Source organism: Monodelphis domestica, chromosome 3, assembly GCF_027887165.1.
Source record: "Monodelphis domestica isolate mMonDom1 chromosome 3, mMonDom1.pri, whole genome shotgun sequence".
In the NCBI taxonomy this organism is placed as follows: Eukaryota; Metazoa; Chordata; class Mammalia; order Didelphimorphia; family Didelphidae; genus Monodelphis; species Monodelphis domestica.
The window spans coordinates 105,567,144-105,587,362 of record NC_077229.1 but is presented as its reverse complement, the minus strand read 5'-3'; the positions used below and the strand labels follow the sequence as shown (position 1 = coordinate 105,587,362).

Genomic DNA, 20,219 nt, shown 5'->3' with positions numbered 1-20,219 from the left:
GTTCCATTTTTGTAGAGCTCATATTATTAGGGAATTTTCCCTTAAATTGTACCAAAACCTGTCTCACTGTAAGTTGAATTAAGTTGAACTCTCTTCACTGATTCCAACTAGTTCTGCCCTTGGATCCAAGAAGAACCAGAGTAATCTCTCTTCCAAGTGATAGTTTTTCGAAAATTGCAAGATAGCTTTCATTTTTCCTTCCCTTTGAAACCTCTCCTTCCTTCCCCAGTCTTCTCAGTCTTCTCTGGGTTAAACACCGGAACTTTATTCAATCAATCCTCAAATGTCATGACTTCTAACCCCCTTCTTATCTCAGTTGCCCTCCTCTGGATGTACTCTAGTTTGTTTTTAATTTTTACTTTATATATATTTTATATGAATATATTTGTTTTATTTTACATATTTTAAATTATATATATATATGTATATTTTAAAATGAAGGACCTCAAGCTGAATAGAACATATGAGATGAGCTTCTTTGTATAGACTCTTATGTCCCCCCAGTTATGTGAGATAAATCTCCCCTTTCTTTAGTGTATATTTTCCCTTTTCCTTCCCTTTTTTCTTTTAAAATCATCATCAAAATAACACCAGAATCTCTCCCAGTTCCTCCATTAATCGACCCCTCTGTGACTTGCTGACGTTACAATTTTCAGGGGATGCTTTTATCGCTCCCCTCTCCATTAGCATCCAAATATTTGACCTGTATAAAGTCTTTTCTCATTCTTCACTGGTATTTTCCTTTTTGTATTTCTCTTTACTTTATATTGTCCTTTAAAATTTCTGCTCAACTCTATCAGGAATACTTAGACATTTTATTGATTTTCGTTTTCCCCCTTGTAGGATTATATTCAGTTTTTCTACCCTGGACAAGTCACTGTGTTTTTCTCAGTTTCCTCACCTGCTAAACATGGATAACAATAACACCTACCTTCAAGAGGTGTTTTAAGTGACATATTTATAAAGCATTTCACACAGTGCGAGGCACATAGTAGACACTTAATGTTTGTTTCCTTTTATTCCCTTGCTAAGACCTACTCCTCTGTTCTAGTGTTCTATCTCACACATTCTCCCTTCTGGACAAATTGGATATTCTCCATTCTGTATGAACTGGGGCTCTGGGCCACTTCCTTCTCCAAGTGTGAGGGCCCGAAAGACAGAGCTTGCTGCTTTGGGATGAAGATGCAGTCACGGAGAGAATCTGTATCAATGAGAATTGGATTTTAAACCAGAACGAATTTCCTACTCAATAGACATGGGGGCATCAAAAGCCTGACTCCTTTTTCCTAAGAGGTCAGGGTCCCCCAGGACTAACATTAGTCTGTACAGCCCACCCTGCTCCCCAGTCCCATCAGCACAGGTTGGAGTCTGCTGCAACCCTTGTATTTCCAGCAAGGAGTTGAATACAGTAGCTAGGTAACCAATGGGAAATCTGGAGATGGCACTGAAGGAGAAGGGTTTCAATAGGACATTATAGAGAAGAAACTGGAGCTAGATTCAGAGATAGCTCAGTGTAGGAATGTGATATTTCACGGAGGTGGAAGAAGGTCAAATTCAGAGAATTGAAATAGTCCAGGTAGGTTAGAGTTGGAGAGCATGAAGAGGATGTGGTATTTAGAAGCACTGAATTTGGAACCAGAAAAGAGATTCAAATTTTGCTTTTACTATGGTATGACCTTGACTAAGTCATTTCCCAATCTCTCTGGGCCTCATTTTTCTCCCCTGTAAAATGGTAGTGAGGTAGGATATATTATTTCCAATGTCCCTTCCAGCCCTAAATCCTCTGGTTAAATATTGTTATTCAATAATTTTAGTTGTCTGACTCTTTGTAACCCCATTTTTTTTTGGCAAAGATACTGGACTATTTTTTTGCTATTTTCTTCCCTAGCTTATTTTACAGATGAAGAAACTGAGGCAAACAGGGTTAAGTGACTTGTCCAGGATCACATAGCTAGTAAGCATTTGAGACCATGTTTGAATTCAGGTCTTCCTGAGTTCAGGCCCACCACTCTACCCACTGTGCCACCTAGCTGCCCATGATTAAGTATTAGACTCCTTTAAGATAAGCTTCTTGAATTCTATGATTTTGTGTTGGTATTTAATAATCTCTCTAAGCACCGGAATAGGAAGGAGCTAAGGAGAATGCTGGGAACTAGGTTGGACCACAAGGAATAGGATATAGCCAGATATAGATCTTGTTTCCCTCTTAAAAAAAAAAAACAACTCTTAGGTTATGTCTTAGAATTGATACTAAGTATTGGTTGTCAGAGCAGTAAGGGCTAGGCAATTGGGGTTAAATGACTTGCCCAGAGTCACACAACTGAGAAGGGTCTGAAGTCAAATTTGAACCCAGGACCTCCTCTCTAAGTCTGTCTCTCTGACCACTGAGCAGCCTAACTGCCCCTCATCTCCTTCTTGACTCAGCAGAAGCCCCTTCTTCCTTCTCCTCTCTCTTTCCTTCTTTCTCCTTTCTGAAATAGAGAATATCCAGTGGAAAGAAAACCTAGCTCTAAGCAGTAGGGAAATCCCAGCTATTCCTCCAACAAACTGCGATCATGGTGCCTGTTGGAGAAGAGAAACTTGAGGAAGAGTGGGGTTAGACTATAGACTCATGGAGCCTCCAAGCTAAGAAGGACCCACAGAAATATCTGGTCCAACTCTATTTGTACAGAGAAGGATTTGACTCAGAGAGGGGCAGGAAAGATCTTGGTTGAGGTCCCCACAGAGTCATAAGCAGAACACCATGGTGGGAAGGGGTGGGGGTGAGGGAGACCTTGGATTGGGTGTCAAGTGACTTGGTTATGTTATTAATGGAAGCTCACTACTGCTGGACCACTTCAGCCTCCCACAATGGAAGCATCTTTTTGCCCCCTCATGGTCTCTCCCTCTTATTGGCTGATTCCTTTCAGAATCCAGATGTAAGGATGATGTCTCTAGACTTTCTCCCCCCATGGGTGGTAGATTCATCTCTCTCTCACCCCGTACCCCTTCAACTCCCTTTTATACATTGTCTTCCCCCACTAAAATAGAAGCTCTCTGAGGGCAAGAACTATCTTTCTTCTTGTCCTATTGGTATTCTCAGCACTGCACACAGTGAGCACAAAATAAATGCTTGTCGACTACCCACTCTCTTCGTGACTATGGACCAAGACACTTAATCTCCCTGTAGCTCATAAGATTTAGAATGAATAATAATAGCTAGTACTTTAAGTCTTGGAAAGTACTTTACAAATACTAACTTATTGCTCTTTACACGATAGGTACTATAATGATCTCTATTTTATTGATGAGGAAACTGAGGCAGACTTCAATTGACTTGTCCGAGATCATTCAGTTAGGGAGTATTTGAGGCTGGATTTGAACTCATCTCCTTCATTCCAGGTCCAAGGTTTTTATCTCCTGCACCACTTTAAAAAAAAAATCAAACTGGAGAAGTACAGTGAGTGAGACTTGACCAGAGAACAGTTTGCATGACAAAAATGTTGGGATTGTGGCAGCCACCTTTAAGGCATTCTGCCAAAGAACTGGGACAACAATTGTATATGGTAAGGGCAATATTGTACAATGATCAACTGTGATGACTTAACTATTAATGGCAATAAATGATTCAGGACCATGCTGAAGGGCTTAGGACAGAGAATGCTGTCCACCTCCAGAGAAAGAACTGTGGGAGTAGGAATGCACATCAAAGCTACAATTTTTGACTCATTTCTTTGTTTTTCTTTGGAAGTTTTGGTTTTATGTGGGTATTTTCTTATAACGACTACCAATATGGAAGTGTGGTTTGCATCGGCATCCATGTATAATCCCTCTGAGATGGGGAAGAGGAGTGAGGGAAACAATCTGGATCTTATGCTTTTGGTAAAAAAAAAACTGTGGGAAATTGTTAATACATGTAATTGGGAACATAAAATATCTCTGAAAATAAAAAATTAAAAGCAATTTAAAAAAAGATATTCTGTCAAGGGTTCTTAACTAGGGCTCATAAATTTACTTAAAAATCGTTTGAATCATTTCAATATAATTAATTTCATTTTCAATCCTAGGAATCTTATTTGATGTATTTAAATATATTTTTCTGAAGGCAGAGTTAAGAGACCTCACAGAATGCCAGCAGGGTCCATGACACAGAAAGACTCATCTTTGTGAGTTCAAATCTGTCCTCAGACACATTAGCTGTATGACTCTGGGCAAGTCACTTAATCCCACTTGCCCCTGTTATCTCTTCTGCAAAATGGGGATGATGTGATCTGTAGTACCTAGCCACTAGGTGGCACAATAGACAGAATACTGGGTCTGCAGTCAGGAAGACCCAAGTTCAAATCTAACCTAGGATACTTTATAAACTGTGTGACTTTAGGCAAATCATTTAACTCTACTTGCCTCAGTTTCCTCTTCTGTAAAATGAGCTGGAGAAGGAAATGGCAAACCACTTCAGTAGCTTTGCCAAAAAAAAAAAACCCAAAATGGGGTCAAGAAGAGTCAGACATGATTGAAAAATGACTAAACAAAGTGACATCAAGCCTAGGCATGTATGGACCTTTCTTGCCACTGTGCCTGTGTTGTATATCCATATATGTGTGCATCTTTCCATGTTCTCAAGTGGTCTATGCCTGAGCATCCGTGTGCCACTGTATGTCTGTGCCTGTGTATAAATGGGTGTATCTGCTTCTGTGTGTATGGCTGGGATGGGATAAAGGGGATCTACAGCATCAGGCTTCTAGTCAGGAAGATATGAATTTAAATACTGACTCAGACACTTAATAGCTATGTGCTGCTGTGTAAGTCAATGAACTTCTGTTTGCCTCAGTTTCCTCATCTGTAAAATGGGGATAATAACAGTATGTGTCTCCCAAAGTTTTGAGAGAATTAAATAAGAGAGTATTTGCAAAGCACTTTGGACAGTCCCTGACATATAGCAGGTGCTCTACAAATATTAGTTATGATTGTTGTGGTTATCCCCATCTTCATTCCTTGCCTTCCCCCTGACCCATGATATTCATCCCTAGTGGACAGAGGGAGGAAAAGGAGTCACCAAGGGCCACCTTGGGACCGGCTAACCTCAGGAGGGATCCATCTTGATGAGGGAGGGGTCTGAAAACTGCTAAATAAATGGGGCTGGAAGGCCCTAAGAGATCTTTTAATCTAGTCTCCTGCCACCATTGGAATCCTTTTTATAGTTTCCTTGGCAAGGAACCATCTAGTTTTGGCCCTGCTGCTAGTTATGGGCAATTGGAAGAATGGCTTCACCTCTCTGGGGCTTGGATTCCTCATCTATAAAATTGTAAAGGTTGAGCTATAACCAAAATGTCAGAGTTGGAAAGAAGCTTGGTAACCATTGAATCCAAACCTTGCTTTTTACAGATGGGGAAACAGAGGCCCCAAGAGAGAAGAAGACTTGTCCAAGAGACTGACTCCTCTCCCTAAGTTCTTGGCATGTCATCACACCAGTTTCTGCCAGTTCTGAAATCTTTCCATTACTGGAGAGCTTGCCCCCATTTCCTCCCCCTGGAGGGCAGAGAGGTTTTAGGCTGCCCCTTCCTTGTAAGACTGTTCTGATTGTTAGGAAGTTTTTCCTTTTGGGGAGATTTGCCTCCTGAGCTTTCCTCCAACCCCCCTGCCTTTCCAGCCCCTGCAAGATGGCAATTGTGTGCCCCGGAGCCTGCTCCAAGGTTTTGTAGCTCCTTAGCAGCCAGGCCCAGCTCAGGCGGGGGGTTGGGGGTCCCCTGTCACTTCCAAGGAAATGGCTGATCCTGGAGGAGTCTAGGCCTTTATAGAGCATGAGGAAGGGCCGCGGGAATGACCAGAAGAGGGGCCCAGACCTGACCTCCCTACCCCCAGCCCTCTTCCAGGAACTGATCTGGCCGGACGCCGGTGGCCAGACAGCAGGAGCTGCTGACGGAGCCCAAAGCGTACAGAAGGGCAGGCTGCTGTGTCCCAGAAGGCTGAGGTTGTTGACTGGATGATGGAGGCTGTGGGGAGGCGGGGGCTGGAGATCCCCTGTGGGAGTTAGGAGGTTCTGGCTGCATCCGAGGAGAAGAGGGAGGACCCCCCCCAGGGCTATGGAAGGAAGGGAGAACCCCCAGGAAGGCAGAGAGGCTAAGAGGAAGGAGTCTCTAAATGTCTTTGATAAGGTGTCATTAATGGGACAGATGGTGCATGGTTAGAAGAGGAAGCAGGGACCACTAAGACCCCAACATGGAAGACTCCATGAAGACTTGGCCATGTTTCAGCACAACCCTGTTGCCTTGGCCTCACCACTCTTCTGCCTTGGGCCGGAGACCATAGCATTGATTCTAACAGAAGGTAAAGGTTTAAAAAGCATAGACCATGCCAAGACTAAGCTTCTAGGCCATTTTCACCGGGCAGACATGGAGGGGAGAGAGCAGCAGAGAACCCACGAAATCCATCCCCGGTGCTGGGAAAAGCTTGTGCTCTCGTCCCTGAATCCTGAGCATTTAGCGCTGTGCTGCGCCTGGCCCAGGAGACCCTGAATAAGTATTTCCTGAATTCAGTTGACATAGCTTTCATAGCTGAGTCTCTGCAGAGCCATTGACAAAATCCCTGAGGAAGTCCTGGAGGAGAAGATTGGGAGAGCTCAGGCCAGGTGGGTAGGTTTGGAACTGGTTAAATGGTAAGAGCTGCTCCTGCTCTTAGAGACTTCTAAGGTCTACAAATTGCTTTACCCACAAGTATGTAGAGTGGGTTGTTCAAGGACCAAAGCCAAAGAAAAGTCATGAATGCACTGGGGAAGCCAGCCCATTGATCAATATTTATTAAGAGCCTACTATGTGCCAGAAAGAGGGCTAAGTGCTAAGGCTACAAAAATGGTGGGGAAGGCTCTAGTGGAGAGCTCTAGGGATCTGCCCTTGGTTCTGCACTGGTCAGCATTTTACCCATGACCCTGGTGAAGGTAGAGATATCATGTTAATCTCATTTGCAATGACAATGAATGTGGTGCAAGTGTTAGCACATTGAATGATAAAATTGGGACCCCCCAAAGGTCATTCTGACCTTGGAAGGATACTCCAACCCCCTCATCCTCTCCTTTGGATTGGCCTCTCCATTTAGGAAGGCCAGCCATGTCTTCATTCCCCTCCAGATTTTCTCTACTGTGCAGGGTACTTTCTTCCCCGCCTTTCTTTTGGGTTTAGACTTCTCCCATTAGACTGTAAGCTTCTTGAGGGCAGGGACTGTAGTTGTGCTTGTGTTTGTATTCCTAGAATTTAATACAGTGTCTGTCTTTAATAAATGACTGTTGACTGAATAAATACACAATAAAGAATGAGTTGGCTCTGCTCCTTCCTGAAGGCAGAATGAGGAACAATGGAAGTGATGGGGTGGGGTGGTGGGGTAAGGGGTAAGCAGGGAAGTTATAAAGAGGAAGATTTGGGCTCCATCCAAGGAAAGACTTCCTCATGATCAGAATTATCCAAAAGTGGAATGGGCTGCCTGAGCTGGTAGTGCATTTCCCATCTCTGGAAGTGTTCAAGGAGAGGTGGATCTTTGAGAAGATTCTAGAGGGGATTTTTGTTCTGATATAGGCTGGATGGGATGTTCTCCGAGGGCTCTTCTAACAATGGCAGTTTATAGTCATTTACTCAGGGCAGGGGCAACTAAAAGGTAATCCTGCATTCTCTTACCCACACTTACACAGTCACCTCATCTTGGGATCTGAGACTTGATGGATATCCTTAGCCATACTGGACTCACCTCCAGAACTGCTCTGGAGGCAAGTAAGGAGAATAGTTTTTTTAACCCTTAGATTCAATGCTGTGTGTTGGTTCCCAGGTAGAAGAGTTGTAAGGGCTAGGCAATAGGGGTTAAGTGACTTGCCCAGGGTCACACAGCTAGAAAGTATTTGAGGCCAGATTTGAACCCAGGACCTCCCATCTCTGGGCCTTACTCTTAATCCACAGAGCAACCTATCTGCCCCCAGGACCAAAGTTTTAGGAGAAAGCTGCTTTTCAGACCTTTACCTTTCTTCCTGGCCTCTGGACTTATAGGGGTGTATGTGGTGGTGGTTGGGGGTGTTGGTAGTAGTGACAGTGGTCATGGAGGTGGAAGGAAGCTTGTATACCCATTAGGAGACAACTAGCAGAGGTTTTTGACTTGGGCCAAAGTACCCCCAAACCAAGCAAGAAAAAGGCAAATGAGCCCAGAGTTAGGTGGACTGGTGACATACCAAGGGATGGTAAAATATAAGGAATGAGGAGCAGGAATGCAGAGGGGAGCTAAGTGTATAAAGGGCCAGTGAAAGAGGGCTTAGACCTCGGGGGATGACAAAGTCATTGGGGATGGGACAATAGGATGCTTCCTTTCAGGGCTGGTGGGAGATAGGAGAGGGAAGAAAGAATGGATCCCAGGCAAGCCCCAGCTGCTGAAGCTCTCCTTCTGAAGGCTTAAATGTCCATTTCTCGTGCAAGATTTCAGGATTTAGTCAGAAGGCATCCCTCCCACTTTCCCACAACAACCAAACCCTCAGTTTGGAAAAGGAGCAGCAGTTTAGCATAGGAGGCACCAGTCCATTATTGTCTGGATATTTGTGTAATGTGAGCTCTGCCCTAGCTGGAGATTGTGGAGAAGGGGTGACCCAGTGAGTGTGTGGAGTTTTCTTTCTATTCCACCTCCTCATTCTGTTCAGGCAACCCTCTTATCCCCACACACCCAATGCCTGCCCATCTCCATCCACCTTCCCTTCCACACTCACACATACTGGGAGACACTGCAGGAGAAAGACTCTGGGGTCCCCATCCCAGAAACTGCCCAGCTCAGTCCTACAGTCCACAGAGAGAAATCCATCCCAAATGACCCCCACTCAGATACAACCTTCAAAATATTCTTCTGTATCCTAATCCTGTATTCTACAGATCCATCCCACAAGAAGACATCATGCCAAGCTCACCGCAAACCCCCAAACAATGCCAATGCTACATCTCCTCAGAACAGACATATTTCCCACACTTCTCTAATGTAGCTTCCTTCAGATTGCTACCTAGACAGCCCCCTGAGGGAACACACACACACACACACACACACACAGATGGAATTGTGATGGTGTCTTAATACTCTGGAAAAGAATTTGAAATTCTGGTATAAAAGTAAATTATTTAAATTAAATTAAATTAAATTAAAAACACCTCAAAGGGCTAAAGACAGAGGAAAAAGTGTATGCATACCAAAAATATTCATAACAACCTTTTTTAAGGTTACAAAAAAAAAGTTGAACTCAAGTGACTGGGTGTCCAGTGGATGGGGAATGGCTAAATGAATTATAGGGTGGCTAGGTTGTGTAGTGGCCAGAGTGGTGGGCTTGGAGTAAGGAAGACCTGAGTTCAAATTTTACTTTAGATATTTACCACCTGTGTGACCATGGGCAAGTCATTTGACCTCTGTTTGCCTCAATTTCCTCATCAATAAAATGGGAATAATAATAGCACCACCACCTCCTCCCTCCAGGTTTGCTATGAATATCAAATGAGATAACAATTGCAAAGGGCTTAGCACTGTATCTGGCATGTAGTAAGCATTACATAAATATTAGCCATTACTTTAATGAAATTTTAATGCACTATAAGAAATGGCAAATACGAAACCATTCTGAGAAACTAGGGAAGATTTGTTTGAACTGATGCAGAGTATTCAGAACCAAGGAGAAGATTTGTGTGCGGCTCTAGGTTAAAGAGAAGTAGTCAGTATGCCTTGGTTGGTAGAAGGAGTTTTCTTACCCGGGAGTTCAGTAAAGCAATGAAATCACAGGTCTAGTCCCTACACCCATGCTCATGGCTGAAATATCATTAAGGGAAAATCCCAAACTGGTCAAGATTCAGATCAATACAACAGCAATGGGTGTTTCCGTGTGTGCCCACATGGCCAGCTAGAATCAATCTTAGCTTCCTGGAGTACCATCTCAAAGCAAGTCCTGAGGGTACCCCTCAGGGATCATTGGTCCTGTGCACTGGGTGTCTGGTTATCTGTCCTATTACAGGAGGACTGAAATTGAAATATGCCTCCTCCTTCCTCTTAGTAGAAAAATATGGAATGAGACCTGCCTGGTCAGATATGGTCAATGTGGTAGTTTGTTTTATCTAATTATACTTTATTGTTACAAGGGAGGGTTTATTTTGTGGGGGGGTGGCCAGTGGGAAGCGATATTAAACATTTTTTTAAAACCCAACAATAAAACACGAAGAGAAAAAAATACAGAGGACTCCAGGGACATACACCTACATTTGGAGATTTACCCCAAACACATGAAGGCAGTGCTTCCACCCCTCTCCATAGCTCCCAGTAGATTACAGTGGGAAAGACCCTTATTTGGAGCCAGAGGACAAAGCTGCAAATCCCACTGCTATTTCCTAGTTATGTGCTCTTGGACAAGTCCCTTCCCTTCTATGGGACTCAGTTTTCTCATCTATAAAATGAAGGGGTGGATGATTTTATTTCTAAGGTCTCTTTCAACTTCAAACCCTATGCTTTGAAATGGTACGGTTTTACCAGCAATCTCTCATTCCAGCATTCACAGTCTTGGGGAGCCCGGGTAACTTAAATGTCTCTGGTGTCTAGACCAGGGATTCTTGGCATTGTAGCCTCTTCCTCCTACATGTAGGCTGGATAACCAGCTGCCCAGTGCCCAGTACCAGTGATTCCTGAGGTGCACCCTCCTCACCCCCCAGCAGAGGGCTTGCTTGCTTTGGGATGGTACTTGGGGATGCTAAGATTCCAGCTGGCCATGCACGCACATGGAAACACCCATCCTGGCTCTAGTTAGTCCCATCTTCTCACACATCCACACACTCTCCCCACTCCAGCTTGAAACAGCATAGGCCCCTCCCCATCCTCCCCTCTTCTCCACCCTTGCTCTAGTGCATACGTGTGTACACACACACACACACACACACACACACATACACACAGACACACACACTCACAGGCACACAAACCTTTCAGTTGGCTATGCTCAATCTCGGGACCCCTACGACGAAATGGACACTGTGACCCAGTAGAAAGTCAGATCATAAGCTGAGGGGCCACCCTAGGAGAGACAAAAGACTGAACCTGGGAAACTGAGCTCATGGCCAGAATGTCAGAGCCAAGCCAGGGGTGAAGCCTCAGCCTAGGACTGCAAACCGTTTGTCGTTGAGCAAGATGCCCCCTTAAAGCCTTTCCTCCTAAGGTGACTTACCTTCCATCCTGGGGGGTGAAAAGGGGTGGGAGGAGGACAGGAGGCAGGAAGCCCAGTTTACTTATCTGTAAAATAAGGAGTTTGGACTCTCCTCTCTAATGTCCATTCTAGCTCTAAGTTCTGAGAACCCAGGCTGTCAGCTCTGCAGTGGAAAGCAATGAAGCAGAAAGAGCTTTGGATTTGTCCTCCAAGGGAAGTGGGTTTAGATCTCTATGCCTCAGTTGCCTTAGTTATACTAGAGGGAAAACGATACCTATTCTTTTTAGCTCACAAGGCTGTGGTGAGGACCAAACAAAATGTAATCTGCAAAGCACTGTAAAAATGAAGGTTCTTATAATTACCATCCATCGGGAAGTAGGGTTGGATATCATTTGGGGTGAGTGTAGGTGGGTGCAGACAAAACCTGCTGGGTGGTACCATCAGCTTGAGAGCTAGAAGGAGATCAGGCGCTCAGCCAGTACGGCACTCTCATTTATTAGTAATTATGAATAAATATCACCAATATTAATTTGTCACGATGATATCCAACAAAGCATAGAGAAAAGAGATGTGGAAAGTAAAGGCCTGTGCCTCCAGCCTGTCTCTTTCAGTTCCACGATACCTGACCATGACCAAGTAAGTCACTCAATCTCTCTGAGCTGAGGGCAGCTCTCTAAGAACATGAAGGTACAAAGGGTTCTTGGCATCCTAAAATCATAATAACTGACATTTATATAGTGTTTCAAGGTTTCCAAAGTACTTTATTCTGTGTTTTATGGATCCTCATTTTGCAGATGAAGGAGAGGAATCCAGAGGTGAGATGATTTGCCCAAGGTCATCCAAATAAAAGGGAAGAAAGCCAGGGCTCTTGGCTTCCACTACTCAACCTGGGTCACCAGATGGTGATTTCCTCTTTACCCCAGGTTTAAAACTCTTGCTGGCCCTGGGCTCAGGAGACCTGAGTTCAAATCCTGACTCTTGTTCCTTGTCAATTACTCTGATTGTGGGTCACTTAGGGCCCCATATCTCATAACCACTCCTTGTTCTCCTTTTTACTTTCCTCATAGAATTGGCACAGAGAAAGCACTTTAGGAACCTTAGGGAAGCATAGAAATGGAAAATTTCCTCTCCTCAAAGCTGTCATGCACTACAAAAAGGGAAGGGCCAATTTTTGTATTCCGATTTACCATTTTCCTCTGCCCTTACCATCAGATTCATCCAAAAATATGTGACCTGGGTGGAATTTCAGGATATTCAGGTCACTCACTGGGTAAAGGGACTGGAAAAGAAAATGGACCAAAGACAACTAGATCCTAATTCCCTACCTTACTCTTCTTCAGATGGCAGAAAGTCGTCCTTTCATTCCTTCTACCACCTCAGGTTCCACTTGCTGGCAGAGGACAATAACGAAACCCCCCTTCTTCTTCTATGGCTCCAACTCCTAGGAAAGGCATCCCTACTAGTCCTCACATGATGGGAAGAGAAAGAAAGAGTCTGGAGACTCTGGGAAAAGAAGGTTCCCAAATCCCAGGGCTCCAAGATCCATAGACCTCATCCCCAGATCTGGTCCTATTTGAGGTCTTTCTTTGTTCCCAGACAAATTTCCCTACGATAACAGACAAATTGCTTACCCTCTCAAAGGTTCAGTTTCCTCATTTGTAAAATGTAGATAGTAATAAATAATGATAGCTGAAATAGCTTTAAGGTTTGCTACAGATATTATCTGCATTTTACAGATGACGAAACTGAGACTCAAAGTCTTGATGGGTTCACTAAAACTTAAAAGTCCTACATAAATGAGACAATTCCTTTCTTCCTTTCTGAAAGGGAAAAACTGGATCCAGACAATAAAATTATCTAAAGGAATAAATCTTGAGTCCCATCCCACTGTGGCCCAGGTTAGTGGACATGCTGGAAAAGGGAATAAGTGTTAGCTATGAACCCTGCCTCCAAAAGAAAAATACTCCCAGAGTCGGGATAGCAGTCTCCACAGCAGGTTTTTTTCTTTCCTTCCAGGAAACAAGATAAGGGGCATAGCTCACTTTAGCCACAGCCTGCCGCTCCCCACCACCTTCTCCCCTTATTCTGACACAAGTCCCCCATTTCCCAGCCTAGCTAAGGCTGATCTCTCCAATTTTTCTGCAGAAAGAAATGCTGCCTTCATCTCCCACTCCAGAGCAGCTGTGCCAGCAGAAATTGCGGTGTCTGATGTTTCTGCTCCCAATTCTGGGCTCCAGGCTGCTGGAGTGGCTGGGAGAAGAAGCTGCAAGCTTTTTTCTTGCAATGGCTGAGACTAAGAAATCACACAAATAGGCCCTCTGGGCTGCCTCCCTACTAGCTCTGGCTTCAAAACTGGAGTCTTTGAACTGCTCATTTGACAACATCTGTCAGAAGAGGTTTTAATTCTGGGGAAGGAATACACTTCCCTACCCACATCTCCTGTCCTCCTTATCTCTGTTTTTGTTTCTTTCATTGCACCCGATCCCTAAGTCTACTTTCCAAACACACACACACACTCACACAGGGCCCCCAGCTATGGCATTCTCCCCCTGTCCCCTCCCTCCTCAGGCTCAGAGAAGGAGCAGCCCTCTCGATCAAGTCTCAATCCTCTTAGCTGCAGCCCAGGACTTGACAGAAGCAACCAGGCACTTGTGGGTAGGAAGGTTTTTTGTTTTTTAATTCCACTACCACCCACACCCAAGGGCGAAGAAAACCAAGGCCGTTCTAGCATCTCCGAAATCCACAAACCCCTACCGAGTGCTTACTACAGGTAAGTGGGCTCTGCTGAGCACGGGGTAGCCAGGTGAACAATCGAGGAGCCAGAGGAAACCAGGAAGAAGAAGGGAAAGACCTTTTTTTTCCTCTGGTTCCTCTGGTCCCCCAAAACAAGAACAAAACCAAACAAAGCAGATCGCCACACATCCCAAGTAGGGCACAATTCAAGGTGCTGAGGAAGCCACCAAGCCAGGCCCCCAAAGTGTAGAAACTTTGGTTTTCCCCAGAGAACTACTGAATAGGACTAAGGGGGCCGAATGGATCAAGAAGCAAATTCTCCTAAATGAGAGGGAGCTGTGCTCATATATCCCCTGCGGTCCCTGGAAGTGCCCATCAGTCTGACCGTCGGGGCTGGGCTGGGAGTTCCCTAGGGCTCCAAACGTTCCAGCCACAGTCCGAACCACAGGAACAACACCACATACACGTTCTGTTCAGGAAGATAAAATGCGCTCCATCACTTTACACGAAGGGTCTGTTTTAACCAGCCTGGGAATGACGTCTCCGACTTTGTCTCTCTTAAGCCTTGTCTCCCTGGAGCTCAACATTCCCTCCTTCTTGGGTCTCCCCACTCCCCATCGGAGTCCCCACCTTCACCTCGGGAAACCTGGACCGCACTTGGGCACTTTCCGTAGGAAAGGTGGTTTGCACACAAGCTAGATATAGTGCTATCAGAAGAAACTGGGAGACTGATGTCAATGACCAAGCCTAACCTCGAGCCTTCCCAGTCTAACTTCCGTTTGATTATTGAGGCTTCGTTTTAAGAGTAGGAAAAACAAAAATAAAAACTAAAACCAGCCCTCTCCCTCCCTGCTCCCATACACCCGACAACCATCAATCCAAAGCGACCGAAGGGCAGCTGACCCGGCCGGTTGCGGGCAGGGCGGCTCATTTCTCAACTGAGGCCCGGTCAGTTTCAGTCCCAATCCCTGCCCTGCCCTGCCCCGCCCCGATTGCCTCTCGCCCAGGCCTCGATCGCCACCCTTTCTCGCTGGGCCTCTCCCAGTAGTCTTGGACCCTTCGAGCCTCCGAGACTACTCCCTATTTCCCTGCCTCGGATCAGCTTCCACACCATCTCCCCCAGCTAGCCCCAGAGAGAAACAGGACTCGGACTCAGCCCCCCCAAACAGAGCAGCGGAGGTGACAGCGACGCTTCCATCTCAACAGGTTTATTCGTTTTTCTCTTTCCTCAGTTTTCGTAGCAAATGGAAAAAATAAAATAAAGGAAAGGAAAGGAAAGGAAAAAGTCAGCCCCACGCTTGGGGAGGAGGGGCCACTCCCAGGGCCCAAGAAGCCGGACCGAGCAGAAGGACTCCAACTAAAGGACAAAAGAAAGGGCCAGAAACCCGGCCAGACTCGGGGGTAGCCGGGATTGCAGGGGAACCGCGGGCTAAGCTCTCCAGGCTGGGCGCATCTCCTCTTGCGCTCGGCCCCGAGGGCCCCCTCCCCCCAAAGGCCATCAGGCTTTCCAAAATAAAATAAAATAAAATAAAACTAAAAAACGCAAACGGAACAAAGTAGTTTAAATTAAAAGGTACAAAAAAAGTCCTCGCGGCCTGGGCCTCATTTCCTTCTCGGCTTGTCAATTCTGGGTTTGCTAGAAACCCTGAGCATTCTGTTCTTTCACTCCTCTTCCAGGACAAAAAAAAAAAAAGATTCGTTTCCCAGGGAATAATAAATACAATCTGGTGCATAGAGAAATAACAGCCCGCGGCCCAAGTCCGCCTGCTCCGGCCACTGCCGCAGGCCGCCAGCTGGAGTTTGTCTCCAATCCACCTGCACGGCCCCCCACCCTCGACCCACCCCAACCCCCCAGAGTAGCAGTAATAGTAGTAGTATGATTAAACAGCATAGATAGATACTTTCTCTTGGTTTAAATTTCCAAAAAACAAAACAAAAGAAAAGAAAAAAAACGCCAATAGCAGTGGGCGGGCAGCCCGCAGAGCTGGGACCCGCATTAGGGACCGGCTGGCAGGGTAACCGCCCAGAGACGGGTGGCTGAGAGGGAGGGCCAGCAGGCCTCCCGGGGTTCTGGGGCAGACGGCAGGCAGCTGCTCACTCAGTGGTCTCGCACATGCTGGGACAGAAACTTTGGGGTTAAGACTCAGAGCTTGGGGGGATACTTTTTCCCTCCTGTTTTTGTTTTTAAAATCATCAAGCAAAATAGAAAAGTAGAAAGAGGGAAGGGAAGTGAAATTCAATTGAATTAGGAAGGTAATAGATGAAGGAAGAGAAAGAAGACAGGCAGAGAGAGAGAGACAGAGAGTGAAAAGGATGGGGAGACAGAGAAAAGGGGAGGGTGAGGAGAAGGAGAAGGAGAAGGAGAAGGAGAAGGAGAAGGAGAAGGAGAAGGAGAAGGAGAAGGAGAAGGAGAAGGAGAAGGAGAAGGAGAAGGAGAAGGAGAAGGAGAAGGAGAAGGAGAAGGAGAAGGAGAAGAAGAAGAAGAAGAAGAAGAAGAAGAAGAAGAAGAAGAAGAAGAAGAAGAAGAAGAAGAAGAAGAAGAAGAAGAAGAAGAAGAAGAAGAAGAAGAAGAAGAAGAAGAAGAAGAAGAAAGAGAAAGGTGGAGAAGGAGCAAGAGCAAAGGATGAGAGCTGAGCCCTCCAAACCTAAATTCTACATATGTACAAGTGGCCTCCTTTAAATAAGTTAAATCTGGCTCAAGTTTCCTGTTTAAAATAACCATTCTCCATCCTCATAGCAATAAGATTAATAATAATAATTAATAATGATAGTAGTAGCAATAATAACGAACATTTTCCCCGTGGTCAGCACCATCTTAACTGAAGGGACCGGCGGGAACAGAGTCCAAGCAGGCTAAGTCCCCTCCCGCTCACACTCCAAGCCTGGAGGGAATCCTGGACCCTGCTGGGGGAAGAAGACGTCCTACTGGGGCAGCTATGCAGGGTGCCCGCCATCCCCGAGTTGGAGATTGCAGTTACCTCCCGAGGTTAGGGCCGGGAGACGCCCAGGCCTCCATAAGTGTGCCCTGGTCTGGCCCTTTAAGACTTTTCTGTGCGCAGAGTTGGGTTCGGGAGACTGGGGTAGAATGAAAAGGATGCAAAACTCTAAAGGCGCCAAAGTGCTGGAGAGGGAACGCGCCTCAGGTCCGAGCAAGGAGCCCCCCCCGAGTCCATACATGGCCCGCATGCAGGGAGGCCCGGCGGGGTGGGAGTTGACATGGGAGCGGCAGTTCCGAGCGGCCTGGAGAGCTGTTAGGGCTAGTGCTCTACAAAGTCTTAGGAAAAGTTTAGTGGAGAGGCGACCTCAGCGGAACCTCTTTTCCTCTCATTCATTTACCTCCGCGGCCCCCAAACCCTCCCAACCCGGCCCCAGGTTAAGACTCAGGACAGTGATGTAGCCCCCAGAATTCAGGGGCTATCGCCCCCCTCCCTCGGAGCTCTGGCTATTTACAAAGTTCACCAGCGCCTTTGGGCCGGGTCAGGCTCCAGAGCCCCGATTCTCGGACAGAGCCGCCGAGGCCTTTGGAAATGGAAAGGCACGGGGAGCGCTGGTTAAGAGAGGAGAGGGGCAGAATCCGTGCTTTGGTCGCTCCTCCGCTCACTCCCCGAAGTCTGCCCGGAGCCCCAGCCGTGGCCCGGGCAAGGGGCAAAGCTCACAGGAAGTAATCGGCTGCCCCTTTGGCCGCCCCAGGGGCGGCCTGGGGAGGAGATGGCTCTCTGGGGAAGCCTGCGTTGCCGCTGCCCGTTGCCCCGGCCGCTGCCCCGGGCCCCCCGGCTCCGGCCCCTGCCGCGGGGCCTCCCCGGCCCGCCAACTTTTCGTATTTCTCCCGGTACAGGTCCCGCTCTTTGGCCAGCCGGCCCACCTCCAGCTTCAGCTGCTCCACCTGGCTCTGCAACTGGCACTTCTCGCTCTCCAGGATGTGCCGCTGCTGCACCCGCTTGTAGCGGCAGGACTGCGCGTAGCCACGGTTCTTCAGGGTCCGCCGCTTCTGTTTCAGGCGGATCACCTCCTCCTTGCTGAAGCCGCGCAGCTGTCGGTTCAGCTCGCGCACTGACATGGACACCAGCTGGTCGTCGGAGAAGCGCTCCTCCAGGCGCACGTGGTGGCCATGGCTGTGGCCTGCGCCATGGTGGTGGTGGTGGCCCGGGTGATGGTGATGGTGGTGAGCCGCATGGTGGCCACCGTGGTGGTGACCAGGCCCCAGCTCCTCCCCGGTGCCTCCGCCGCCTCCCGGAAAACCTTGAGCCCGGAAGGTCTCGTAGGCTGAGGCCGAGTGGTGGCCACCGTGGTGGCCACTGCCGATGAGCGCCTCCACAGCGTCCTCCGGGGTCAGGTTGAGCGCCTCGGGGTTGAGGTGGTGCTGATAGCCGCTCATCCAGTACAGGTCCTCCAGCTGGGGCTTGCCAGACACAGCTCCGACGGTTGCTGGGCCCCCGTTCGGCGGTCCAGGGGGCCCCCCTGTGGGCGCTCCTCCTCCTCCTCCACCGCCGCCGCCGCCGCCGCCGCCGGTGCCTGGACTTGGGGCACAGAAGCTGGGAGAAGATGGGACTGAGGAGCAGGGGGTACTGAGTGGCGTGGAGGAGAGTGAGCCTGGGGGAAGGCGGTGGCAGAAGCGCTCCGCTTCAGGGGGCTCCTTCTTTACTTCGAACTTCATTAGGTCGAAGTCGTTCACGTATTCGATGGCCAGGGGACTGCTGGGCAGCTCGCCGCCCATCGCCAGCTCCGAGGCCATCTCAGGAAGGCCCTGCCCTGGCCCGCCCCCCGCGCCCTGACAGCTCAAGGGCAGCGGGGAGGAGGATGTCACCACCCGACGGGGCGGGCAGGCTGGGGTCAAAGGCGAGAACTGGGGGCGGGGGCGATGGGGGGGGGGGAGCCGTTGAGCCTCTCCCCCCCCTCACAAGAGTAATTAAATCGGGGGTCTGGGCACGCCCCCACCTCCTGCAGGCTTCCCTCGAGGGGGCGCGAAGTGTATAAGTCCTGGTCCGGCCTGCGGTGGGTATCTGAAGTTGGGGCGGCGGCGGCTGAGAGAGGGGGGAACAGAGCAGAACACTTTCCCGCGAGAGAGGAGGGGGGCGCGCCGGCTTTGGAGGGGGAAAGCAGAAAAGTTTGGCTGAGAGAACTCACTGAAGTGCTGGGAGGCCCCCACTGCCTTGCCTCCGCCTGGAAACTCTTTGGCCGTCCTGGTCGGCGCCTGCTTCCCGTGCGCCTTCGCTGAGAAAGTCACCCGGGCCTGGCACGCATGGGGCTCCTGGAGCGAGTGCCCACCCGCAGCTCCAGCGCCTTTCTGTCTTCGCCGGGTTGCAATGATCGCTGTTCCTTTGCTCTCACAGCAATTGCTACTGCCGCTGCTGCTCCCACCTCCTCCTCTTCCCACGGTTTCCTAAGCTGCCCCGCGCGGCCCGGCCCGGCCCGCCCCAGCGCCCCCCCCCCCTACCCCTCCTCATCAAGATTGAAACGCTGAAGACAGCACTCAGCCCTTTTATAGAGAGCGGTGCCCGAGCCCGCCTCCCCGGGCGGGGGCAACAGCCCCCAGGCCAATCGGAACCCCAGCAGGTCCGCCCTCATTTGCCTATCCCCATGGCAACCAGGGAGCCCAGCTGTCAATCTCCTGCGGGAAACAGCTGTGGGTAAACGGAAGGGGAGAAAAGCTAGAAGCAGGAGAGAGGGGCACGGCCCCCTAGTGGCAGATGTCAGGGATTGCACAGGAGAGAGGGATGTACCAGCGTGGGTTGTGGAGCTGGGCTGCTGGAGTTCAAGACCCCGGGGTCAGCCCGGGCTAGGGGCACCTGTGGTAGCCCAGAGGCCATTGAGTTCCTCCACTGACTTTGGGTCAGGAAAAAAGCGCTGAGTCAGCTGGACCAATGGGATGGGATGATCTCCAGTGGATTCGGAGCGAGATAACCTGGGTTTGAATCCCAATTCAGATGCTTACTGTCTGCAGAGGAAGTCATAGCTTCTCTGTCTGTAAAAGGAAAGAGCTGGACAATATGGCCTCTCGGGTACCTTTCAGCTTTTAAGCCTGAGATCCTAGATATCCCAACTCTGCATCTAAAGCCCCTCACCACCAGGAATTTCTTTCTAGTCTATTCTCCCCAGACTGGGGCAAACGACCCGCTCCCGTGGTGCCAAGCAGGCTTCAGGAAGACACTGCCCGCCGGCCCAACTCCTTAGGACCTCCGGGAGGAAAGAGCTTAAGAATTAGATCTGGAAGGAATCTTGGAGTCCGATGGTCTAATCCAGGACCAGAAAAGTCCTGCTCAAGTTCACGCAGCCTGTCAGGGGGCAGATCCAGGTCTGTAATACAAGTCTTCTGATCCCAAAT

General features: G+C 48.3%; 1 protein-coding gene across 2 annotated transcripts; it reads right to left on the bottom strand.

The window, feature by feature from the left end:
- Positions 1-799: 799 nt before the first annotated feature.
- MAFA (MAF bZIP transcription factor A) lies at positions 800-20,209 on the bottom strand. 2 transcript variants are annotated; one of them, XM_007488839.2, is made up of 2 exons: positions 17,760-20,209; positions 800-1,201 (listed from the first exon to the last, which is right to left on the bottom strand). In XM_007488839.2, exons 1-2 carry the CDS (start codon positions 18,627-18,629, stop codon positions 1,061-1,063), a joined length of 1,011 nt encoding a protein of 336 aa, XP_007488901.1. In that variant the 5' UTR covers positions 18,630-20,209; the 3' UTR covers positions 800-1,060. The 2 variants fall into 2 exon arrangements, with proteins under 2 accessions (XP_007488901.1, XP_056678923.1); XM_056822945.1 differs by lacking the exon at positions 800-1,201 and having other exon boundaries at positions 10,862-20,196.
- Between the last annotated feature and the right edge of the window lie 10 nt (positions 20,210-20,219).